Genomic DNA, 11,518 nt, shown 5'->3' with positions numbered 1-11,518 from the left:
CCTTCCCTTCCCTTCCCTTCCCTCCCTTCCCTTCCCTTCCCTTCCCTTCCCTATCCTATCCTATCCATCCAGGCTCTTATGGCCACATATACCACATATACCAAAAACATTTCCTAAAATGCAACAAACAGTATGTTGGTTTTCTTTGCCTCTTTGCAAGACAGAAGAGTCAAGCATTTTGTTTTGGACCTATCAATAAACATTTGCATTCATGAATAAAAGGCTTTCCTGATCTCCTGTATTTCCAGCATATTTCCAGTCTTTCCTTCAATTTGGCAGCCTGCTGGCAGCATCCTCAGCCCACGCGAGATGCAGGATTCCCAAATGGCAAGCTAGCCACATACAAGTTTACATTGACTCTCTTCCCACTAACTTTGGTGGCAGCAATTTTTGCTGTTCAGAGATTTCTTTATGTTTAGGTTTGTTCCTTTTCTCCTTTCCTGCAGATCTTTCTCTAGAGCAGAAATTTCCATCTCTCTGGTGGCTCATCTGTTGTGCTGAACTCCTAGCTTGTTTGCTGTTTCTTGTCAAGTCTCTGGCAGCGCGAATGAAGTCTAAGAGGGGGTGGGGGGAAATTGAGGCTTATTTTCAGTTTATTTACATTAGTTTCATTGAGGAGCAACACCAGGGCATCCCACAGAGCTTGGTCAGGGTAGAGGTGGTGTAAAGGAGAGGAGAATCAGTCCCTCCGGATCCACATTTGGGCTGTGCAGCCGGTGTTGGTGACAGATGGGGATTTCCCCCTTTGGCTGTGAGGTCAGGGGCATCTCATTGATCATTTTCCTCAACTTCCTGCGGAAGATCCCACAAAATCCTGGTTTCTGTCTGACCTGTTTCTAGCAATAACCTCTGAGTGAAATGTTTAATTCATCCCCACCTAAATACTTATTAAAAAGTACCATTTCAGAGCAGGCAGGAAAAGCACTGCTGAAATATCTGAACTCGGACATTAAATGTCATGATCTCACTTTGCGCTTTGCAGCAACTGCCCACCTCCCCTCGGAGGGGAAAGCGAAGGTTTGCTCTTTTCAAAATTATCCTTTCAGCTGGGAGGCGAGTCGGTGTGATTTTCCTCTGGCCACAGGAGCTGTGTGTGCAGGGCAGAGCGGTGCTGTCAGCAGCACCCGCCTCAGAGCCATCCCTATCCTGAAGGAAGGTATGCAACCTACTTGTCTCTTTTTTTTTTTTTTTTGGTTGTGTGTGGGTTTTTTTCTTTCCTTTTGGCAGACGTCCTTGAGCATTTGAGACGGATGTGAGAGAGTTTTCAGTCCTCATGCAAAACAACCAACTAAACATAACAGATTACATCAGCTCAGGCTTTTCAATTCCTGGATGGCAGCAGAGTGCTAATCCAACCTTCATCCTGGATTTCATAAACTGAAACAGGGGAGGCTGGCAGGAGCAGCGCTGCCGGATTGAGGAAGCTGACGACGGTGCAGCATGTGGGCAACACGCTGTATAAAGCTCATAAACTTGTAGGCTGATGTGTGCAGCTACCGCTTTGGATTCTGTACTGCTGCTTCCCTCAGCACCAGGCACCGGGCTGAACATTAAAACCTGCTCTTTGGGACCGAGCATTGACCCCTGCAAGACATGAAGGTCTTCCTGCTGCTCACACTCCTGCTGACACCCATGCACGCTGGAACCGCTTGGAGTGCGAAATACGCAGTAGATTGCCCCGAGCCCTGTGAGAGCAATGCGTGCAAAAGCACCTTGCGCTGTAAGCGGACGGTGCTGGATGACTGCGGCTGCTGCAGGGTGTGCGCGGCTGCACTGGGGGAGACTTGCTACCGCACCGTCTCCGGTATGGATGGTGTCAAGTGTGGCCCTGGGCTGAAGTGCCAGTTTTACACTGAGGAGGATGACTTTGGTGATGAATTTGGTATCTGCAAAGGTAACGACCTTCACTTTGCATGCACCCGCTGTGGCAGTTTGGCAGCAGCCTACCCGTAGGACTTGCCTCCTGCTTGGAAGGTCTGAAGCGGGCCCTTAGCCAAGAAGAAAGTGAAAAATACCTGCTGGTATTGACAGGTGTTACGTGTAGGAAGGAACAGCCTTGTTGATGGGAGAGTGTTGTTTAGAGCTGGGGACACCCGTGAGGAAATCTGGATGGGGTGTGCACAGAGATAAGGTTTGTGACGGGGACTTTGGAGACCCAGGTGCTAGTCCTGACCCTTCTGCTGAGCGGCTGGGTGCCTTTGCGTAACTTGCAAAGACCTTAATCTTGCACGTCCAACCTTGCCACGGGAGGTTGTCGTGTCTAATTCACTCCTGCCTTTGAGGTACCCAGCTGCTCCGGGGATGTGGTCAGGGGAGGCAGAGACCCTCCTGCGTGACGGGCAGGGATAAAGAGCAGGAGCTGGAGGGGAGAGGAGCAGGCAGCCACTGCTCCCAGCTGACGCCAGGTAGGCTGCATGCTGATGTTTTTCATCGTGATGGCATTTTTCAGTTAAGAGCTCTTGTTGTTCTGTGCAAAAAGGAGAATCTTCTAAAGGAGAGGGGGTATCAAGCTGCTGAGAGGTAGGAGGAAAGCTTTTAAAGTAAGTAATTAAAAATAATGCTTTGCAAAGCATGGAAGCAGTGAGTTTTCCTGTGTTCGTGTACCACTTCAGTAAGCAGATACAGATATGCCTCTGAATAACTTCCTTAAACACAGGGATGTTTTGGCAGTTAAATGTTAGGAGTATTAATAGTCTCAGTTAAAGGCACGACTTAGGACCAGATGCTGCAAAAATCATTCAGGATGACTTGCATAGAGCGCACATTTATTTACTTTGGTATGTAAAAACGTATTAACGTGCATGTTTGAGGGTGAAATTGAAAACACTCCTCTTGTCTCTAAAGGTTAGAATTTATGCATAAAGATCGTAACTTTGGTGCACCCATCAAAATAGTATTTTCCAGAGATAGCTGACTGATCTTCAGTTTATTAAAAATGCTGTAGTGCAAGGTACCATCTCTAGTTCTTTTAACAGTTTTTTGAACTATTCTGTACTTTTCAATATCCTCATATAAATGTATTTTCAATAGAAAGCTTAAAAAAGCAACATTGAGGGACATGAGATCTGAATCTCTGTAGCTGAGTCTTGGAAGCTCTGTAGAAAATGTAAAATCCTTTCTCCCAATGAGTCAATGAAAAAACTCTCATTGATTTCAATAAAGCCATAGCTAAACTTTGAGTTTTAAGCTGGTATTTAAGGCTTGTATTCCCCATATACAGATTTGCACTAGATATTATAGATATATAATATTAGATATATATCTCATTTCTAATTCTTCTTTTTCATCTCAGCTCTGAGATAGTACGATCTCTTTCTGTACCTATGTAAACTTCATCAGACCAAGTATTATTATTTTAGGTATGCATTTATAACCATGATAGTAGATCACTCACTCATTTTAATAACTTCCATGCTTGTAATAATTTATTTAGCCAGGGTGATTGGATTCTCTTTAATGGTATGTGACTGATTTACTTTGAACTTGTAGACAAATAACCTGAGTTCTCTTTTCTTCAATTTCTTAATTCTAGAATGGGTAGAATATGCACCGTGTGTGTCAGAGCAGTTTTCTGAGTATTAATTAACATTTCAGTGGTTCTTATCTAAAAAGTGTTATAAGAGTGTATCGTACTCTTATCAGTAGCAGTGTTATTATTGTCCAAAACAGACTAAGCAAGAAAGGTGCTCTGCACTTCTATTTGTAAATAGGCTCTTAATTAGGGATATTTCTGTCACAGTGAGAATCTGCTCTTGTTTCTCTTAAATCACTGTAGGCTACTTGCTAATTTATGTAGGAGCATGCTCCTGCTGAACATAACCTTTGAATGGCAGAATTGACTCAGGTCTCTCAGTCTCATCAGACCTGACGAGCATCATCGATGCTAGGATTCCTACACATGGAGCCAAGCACTGTGGACTCAGTCTTGTTTCCACTCTGTTGTGCCCAGCTTTGCAACCCGCATCGCTGAGCTGGGTGGCTGAGCAGACACAACACGCAGATTAATGCCCCATAGGGTGTGTGGTCTCAGCCCTCGCTGCTTGTCCTTCAGGGAGGACACTGCACAACCAGACTGTTTTGTTTTGTCAGGATCTGGGTTTTGTTTTATGTGGACAAACTGTAGATCAAAGAGCATCCTTGCTTGGGAAGGGAAGGGTGGCAAAGCTCAGTGAGGTCCTCTGGGCTGGAGGGATTCACTGCACAGTGCCCGGGAGGGAGCTGGTTGTTTTTAAGGTGCTTTTCCTTTACAAATGCATACCCATTGGGCATGCAGAGAACTGTCAAATGTTGGCTTCATTTTGGGGCTTTAGCCTGATTTTCCAGATAGTCTAGGTTGTATAGCAAAACTAAATATTTGCATTGGTTCAAGAGGAGACTGGACAGAGAAGGATAACCTTGTTGTGGGATGTTAAATGCACAGAAACCATGTCTGGCTTGGGAATTCCCAGAGCTTGAAATGGGGGAGGAAAGGAGGACATGACAGGGAGGTATCATATGTGCTATGATCATTGTCTTTCTGAAGTATTTTGTGGCAGCATGGGCTAGATGGATCCTTGGTCCAACACAGAATTCATCTGCTTTTACGACTTGAAAGGGAAAATCTCTGGGACTTGTCATTTAGGGTGACCATGCACCCTGGGTTGGGAAGGATAGTTTGAGCATACAGATCCTTCTCCTTGTACACCCCAAACATCACTTGGGATGATCTGTTCTTGGGGGGTTTGGAAAGGGAATGTTGGAGCTGGATTTTCCTTGTCTCCATCATTTAAGCTTGGGTCCTGGAAATGTACAAACAGTAAATGAGATGAAAACAGAAAAAGAGAGAATGACAAGGGCTGTGGTCTCAAACCTAAACACTCTGGAGAGTTACACAATCTAGCAAGGGCAAAGCATCCCCTATCGAGCAATCTGTATCTGTCATGGGATGGGGCAAACCTTCTGCACCCGATTTAATCTTTGCCAAGTAACTTTATTTTCCGACCTGACATTCTGCCTTCTGGTGCTTCTCTGCCAGCTTGCTCAGGGATGGGAGATCAGAAACGGGGCAGTATATGGCCAGATGCAGTATATCAGCAGGCAGACCTTTTAGTGCCGTGATCCTTTTCGAGCACATTCACTCTCTAGGCTGGAGATGTGTGAGAGCTCACTGCTGTTGGCCAGCGGAAGGCAGACCTTTGCTGTTTGAGAAGTCTTTTCATACGGGTGTGCACATCTCTGGGAGCGTTCCTCATCTCACCAGGGTGTGGGGACAGGAGGATGCACTGCCACCCTGGAGAGCTCCTCGAGGTCACGCTGGCGGCCATCTCCCAGCCGGTGCCGTGTTCCTGCTGCAGGCAGCCTCGGCGCTGGCAGCTCCGAGTCCTGCGGGTCCCCCAGGTCAGGTAAATTCGTGCCCAAGCAGCGGGCTCAGAAACTTTCGGAAGTGTTCTTTTCCTCTAAATGCAATGCTAATCCTTTAACGACATCCTCTGTGATTGCATGTTCGCATATGCATATTGCTTTATATTTGCAATTTAATACTACAGGAGTTTCAGGCCAGCTATTATATGCAGGACAGCTATTCAGAGTGCTGACTTGGTTCACTGATGACTGCAGTGATATACGACCTTACGATCTTTTTTTTTTTTTTTTTTAATTTTATTTTCAGAGTGTCCCTACGGTACCTATGGCATGGAGTGCAGGAAAACCTGCAATTGCCCGTCTGGCATCTGTGACAGAGTAACTGGGAAGTGCTTGAAGTTCCCGTTTTTTCAACTGTCTGCTTCAAAGCCTCCAAATCGACGAAAAATAATTTCACACACAGGTAAGACTTTGTGGGGCAAGTGATTTTAGCATAAATTGCCTTGTACGTGATCTACTAGCCCACTGTGCACGCTGTGCATGAGTGGTGTGTGCTTTTGTGGAGCTGTGCAAACAGCTAACAACACAAGCTACGTAGTTTTTTTTTTCTTTCTTTCTTTTTCTTTTTTTTTTTTTTTTTTTCATTTTCCCTTGTTGGCAGCTCTCTTAACATAAGACAAGGATTTATGTGAGCTGTAAAACATGGGAAAAGCATTTTGAACTCCTAACATGGGCAAAATACTTTGCAGCTGTTGAATGCACTAGCAGCGTGATGCCACCTGTGCAATGGGAGGATACGCTAGGACTTGCATTAGCCAGTTCAGATGAAATCCAAATACGACTTCACTAGATTACATTACCACTGTCAGCTATATACAGTAAAAATAATATCTTTTTCTCATGAAGACAGAGTTTTCTACATTTTCAGATGTCAATGAGCTGTTTTATGAAACGCCTTAGTTTAATTATTCCAATATCTTTGGAATAAATTATTATGTTTAAGACTATTTGTGAAGCCTGTAACAGATTTTTCAAGTGGTTTTTTGTTTGTTGTTTGTTTTTAAAAAAAGATGTGAAAAGCTGGAATATTTTCAGGCAGGAGGAAGTGACCACTGATTTTTTTGATAGCTGGGATTAATTTTTCTTCCTCTTTTGACTCTTTTTCTTGATGATACTGAGGTATATCTAACCAAACTATATTTACCCTAAATTTAAACACAAATCAAAATGAATAGAAATACAAGCATTTTAAATATCAGAGACTTAATCCTAGAACTACTGGCTTCTTTAAAATTTCACCCTAAAGTTTTTGAATTTTATTTCTCCTCCTGCTACAGTTTGTTTGTCTTGGTTTGATTTTCTCCTGTTATATTAAAGCATCTAGAGTTTGTTGCCTTGACACTTATCTTTCTCCCACTCTCTAGTTAGAAAAGCTTAGACGAAAACAAACTGCTTGAGGTTATGCTCCTACTACATTTAAAAGGATTTTTGAAAAACACTTTGCAAGATGGATCAGTCCTGATCCTTCCTGATTTTCCTCTGTGATTGTGTTCTTTTGCCTTTATTATTAGGTGCTAAGATACCATGAAAATCATTCCTGCCTTGCTTTTTTTCTGTGCCTAGTCTATATTCCAGGTCTTCCCAGGTAGCCTGTTTTCCTCGGTGCTTCCACCCCTTTCCTCTTCCTCGAGTTTTGTCCCAAGCCTTCTGCACGCTCAGTGTTTACCACATTGCCTGATAGCAGCCAGGATGAAATCCTGACCCCATGGAAACAAATGGAACTTTTTCACCCATGCAAAGATTTCACGCTGAAATCTGTCCCTCAGAAGTTCATCACTGGACCAGGACCTCTGTGTGCAGTAGTTCATGGGATGATCATGCAAGATTTGATTTGACTGTGGTCTTCAGAGTCAACTCTATAATCTAGAACAGATTCTCAGCTAATTAAAACAGCTGTGAATGCTTCTGTATTTTAACTGTATGAGTTTCTGGCCCGTATATTTTATAAAGGCATTATAGCTACATGTACTCCAGTGAATTAAAGGGTGCCAAAGTGTGTTCCTGTGTATTGCAATGTGATCACCTTCTTTGTCAAACAGTAGGGCAGCAGCTGGCGTGCTTTGCCCCAGGCCAGCCAGCCCTGCCAAGCAGCCTCAGCCGCAGCTCAGGAATTAGCGTGAGCCAGGAACCACTTCCAGTAGACAAATGGGATATCTTTTACTTTTTTATTTTTATTTTTTTTGGAGCACAAGAGAGCTTAATGGCATGGATCAAGCTATTGTATGCCAGCTGGCCTCAGCCAGAGAATAGCTGCAGGCATCTTTAATTTACTGCTGTAGCTATCCCTGTGAGGATGTGTGGTTTGGTCCCACGTCACATGTGAGTGCTACAGTGAGAACTGGAAACTGAACTCAGGTCACCTGCCTTATGCTTAAACTATTAGAAAACACATCTGACTTATGCCATAATTTAGCAGAAATTTTGTGACTGGCTAACTAGAGACATTCAGCTTGATTCCTGCAAGAAGAGTTGTCAACTGACCTTTTTCTAGGTGTTCCCCAAGACAGAAACATTGCTGCAGGAAAATATTCTATTTTTCTCATTACCATGAAATTTACTATTTATTTATTTTTATTATATTTTCAGAGAATGACATGGCATCAGGGGATGGCAATTCTGTAAAAGAGGAATTTGTTAAGGAGAAAGCAATTCGGTCTCCGGTAATGAAATGGCTAAATCCTCGCTGATATTTACTGACGCTAATAAGACTGTCAAGTGAATGCATTTCTCACAGATTATTGAATATGCAACAACACACTTTAAGAACAAAGTAGATCTATATCATATGAAAATGTAACCTCTGAAGGGCAATTGTGATTCTGTTTTTCATGAGAAAAATGTTTACTTAAAAATAGACTGTACAGTGTATATGATTTTTGATATTTGTTTTGATAAGTATTTGAACAGAGAAACATATTGCGGATTGCTGAATGTATAGTAATATTAAAAAAAAACACAACACAATTCATTTAAATAAAGTCAAAGGCTGATTCTTGCAGCCTCAGGCCAGGAAAGCTCTCACTGAATTCAGTGGACAGTTTGGGTGTGTGAAACCACTGCAAAAGAAATGCGCATCAACAAATGCCAGGATAGAAAGCAATGCCCCTCCTGAGTCACACTGACAAGAATAATAAATAACAATGTAGGAGCGCAAAGGTGTGAATGAAATAAGCCAATGTTAGTCACCCATCATTTTATGATTTTTTTTTTTTTTTTAAATTTGATGACAATCCCTTGGAGATAAATACACCTTTCTTCAGGAAGAAAACACCCAGCATTTAAGTTTATATCTTATGAAAAACTTAGTTGTTTACTGCAGTCATATATTGTATTAAGGTAGATTTCTAAAGTTAAATTCTGTACAGAGAAACAGATGCTCTGTAAATTATACAGATTTGTAGAGGAAGACCTGAAAAAAAAAAAAAAAAGCTGTTTAGCATTACTTATATGTATATGTTTCTACAAAGCAGCTATTTTGGTGCCATTAAGGCAATGCTTGCATTCCTTGGGGAAGAGTGGGACCAAGGCCAGACATCAGCAAGTGGGTCTTCGTACTTTCCATCCTCATCACTGGCTCCTGCCCCATAATTTATCTACTTTAGAGTGCTGTAGGAACTGGCAGTCCACCATTCAGCCCAAACTGGATTATGAATTTGCAACATAATAATCCACACTTTGATGGGTTTTCTAATACATTTAGAAACAACCGGATCCTCAGAAAATGGAAATGAATGCAGCTATATCTGAGTGACCCTGGATTGCATGAACTGCCTCCTAAGGCAGAGCACTCTCATTGGAAATGCAGTTTGAATTATTTCCTCTGAAAGCAACGTGAGCTTTGACAGTGACCTCAGTGAGAGAAGGAGCACGCAGTACCACAGGCAAGGTTTGGTGCAGAATCTCAAAACATACCTTAAAACTATGAACAGGAAACTTCAAAGACTTTCAAGAGTCCAAACCCTGATCCAAAGCCAGCTTCAGTGAAAGCAGTGTGCTCTCACCTGGGAGGGAAGCTCTGAGCCACGCCGTGTCAGAACTAACGGACAATGACAGCAGCGAACATCCAGACATCAGTAGGGCAACACGGGTCCTCTTGCCATGACAGTCAAAGAAACATAAATATAAGTCTTGAACTAGCATATACCACATTTTAACCTGTAGAGAGAGCATAATATTATCTGGGGATATTTACAGGCAAAGATATTGCTTCTCGTCTATTGATATAAAAAGTAATCTTTTCTCAATTTCAGTGAGAGCAGGATCAAAACCATGTTCCTTCAGCAGACTGAAGAGAATTATTTAAAGAATGTAGTAAATATTTGCATACATTATTACTATTTTGCAGGTGTCATAAATGACATTATGAGTTCTTGAATGTAAATCTAATAAGCTGGTTGATTTTTAAAAGTATATGTTATTATTGTTCAATAAAAAAAAAAGACTGAAAGCATCACTGTTGTGTCTATCCATTAGTGACAGAGTAAGACCGGTGATGGCAGAGCCACTACACATGCAGGCTCAGCACAGTTTTGCTCCCGAATCCATAGAAGTGATTTTACATTGCCTGCATCTACTTGGGTGAATTTGCTGGGGACCATTCTTTGCTGAAGCTGAGTGGCAGGGAACGGCTTGTGTCCAGAATGGCTTGTGTCACTTTCAACCACCTCCATCTCCAACACAAGGCATCTGGGCCAGGTTGCCCACTGGGGATGGTCCCTCCTTGGCCAAGCACACGAAAGGTCTGGGAGCCCTCTTGCTGGTCAGGCCACTGCCATGCCAGGGACCAGCAGCTGTGATTCCCTGGCACTGTTTGATCTACCATATGGGTGTAACTCATAGATTCACACGTGGCAAATAAAGGATGAAAGGAGAAAGAGGGGGACATCTGCAAACTGGTTTGGGATGCTTTCTTTTCTTTTCCATGCAATTTATAAAACGCTTTTGTATTTCCTCAGCTGCTCTTGTGAGAGATTGCTCCACACACAATAGCTTCCAACATGAAATTATAATGGAAAAAAATTGTACCCATTGTCATTTGAAACTTCTACCTGTTGGTACTAGTGGCAGTGAAATTAACGTCGTAGAAGAAATGATGCAAATGATGAAATGATGATCATGGGACCAAGGGCTCTTAGCCTGCCTCTTTATTTTCGACCCTTTCATCTTTTGACCTTTCTTTTCACGTCTGTCCTGGTTTCCCACTGCACACTCCCCTGTATTTGCGTATGTGGATTTTCTTAGACATTTTCCCTTTCTTCACCTAACCCTGTGTGTTTCAGGCATTCTCTTTTTAGCTGACCTTCCTTTCCTTCACAAGCCTCAAGTTAGGTAGTGTCCTGGTTTTAGCTGGGAGAGAGTTAATTTTCTTAGTAAACAGTGGGGTTCTGTGCTTTGGATTCACGACGAGAATAACTCTAACACACAGATGCATTAGCTGTTGCAGAGCAGTGCTTGCACAGAGCCCAGGACGTTTCAGCTCCTCGTGCTGCCCTGCCAGCGAGGAGGCTGGGGGTGCACCAGGAGCTGGGAGGGGACACAGCCAGGACAGTTGGCCCAGGCTGGCCAAAGGGGTGTCCCACACCGTGTGGTGTTGTGCTGAACAGCAAACTGGGGGGAGCTGGCCAAGGTGTGCTCTTCCTTGGGATATGTCTGGGCATTCGTCAATTGAACAATTACATTGTGCACCACTTGCTTTGTGTATTCTGGAATTATCGTTATTATTGTTATCATTGTTATCATTGTTATCATCATCATTATTATTATTATTATTATTATTGTTATTATTATTAATAATAATAATAATAATTATCATTATTATTATTATTATCATCACTTCCTTTTCTGTCCTATTAAACTGCCTTTATCTCAACCTATGAGTTTTTACCCTTTTTTCCCCCACTTCTCTATCTCATCCCGCTGTAGGAGGAGGTGAGCAAACAGCTGTGTCATGCTCAGCTGCCTGCTGGGTTAAACCACAACAGTCCTTTTTGTGTCCTATTTGGGGCTAGAAGTGTTGAGATAATGACAGGTCCGATCACAGCACGTTAGAACAAATTTTTTCTAAGCATTATATTAATTTAATAGTAGCTGGTCACAATGCTGAGGTTTTGCTCTCTGA

The 11,518-nt window shown here is 42.6% G+C and overlaps 1 protein-coding gene across 1 annotated transcript; it reads left to right on the top strand.

The window, feature by feature from the left end:
• The first annotated feature begins 1,312 nt into the window (after positions 1–1,312).
• ESM1 (endothelial cell specific molecule 1) lies at positions 1,313–9,842 on the top strand. The gene is made up of 3 exons (XM_040542269.1): positions 1,313–1,894; positions 5,648–5,803; positions 7,987–9,842. The coding sequence occupies exons 1-3, from the start codon at positions 1,594–1,596 to the stop codon at positions 8,085–8,087; spliced, it is 558 nt and encodes a 185-aa protein (XP_040398203.1). The 5' UTR covers positions 1,313–1,593; the 3' UTR covers positions 8,088–9,842.
• Positions 9,843–11,518: the final 1,676 nt, after the last annotated feature.

This window comes from Cygnus olor, chromosome Z, assembly GCF_009769625.2.
Source record: "Cygnus olor isolate bCygOlo1 chromosome Z, bCygOlo1.pri.v2, whole genome shotgun sequence".
Taxonomy (NCBI): domain Eukaryota; kingdom Metazoa; phylum Chordata; class Aves; order Anseriformes; family Anatidae; genus Cygnus; species Cygnus olor.
Note: the sequence above shows the minus strand (reverse complement) of the source record. Positions and strands in the feature narration are given on the sequence as shown.

Bases quoted from the DNA above. Each gene is read 5' to 3' on its own strand.
- ESM1 (XM_040542269.1), top strand. From the start codon at position 1,594: ATGAAGGTCTTCCTGCTGCTCACACTCCTGCTGACACCCATGCACGCT. The intron at 1,895-5,647 runs GTAACGACCTTC...TTTTATTTTCAG, and splicing joins TGAATTTGGTATCTGCAAAG to AGTGTCCCTACGGTACCTAT. The intron at 5,804-7,986 runs GTAAGACTTTGT...TTATATTTTCAG, and splicing joins AAAAATAATTTCACACACAG to AGAATGACATGGCATCAGGG.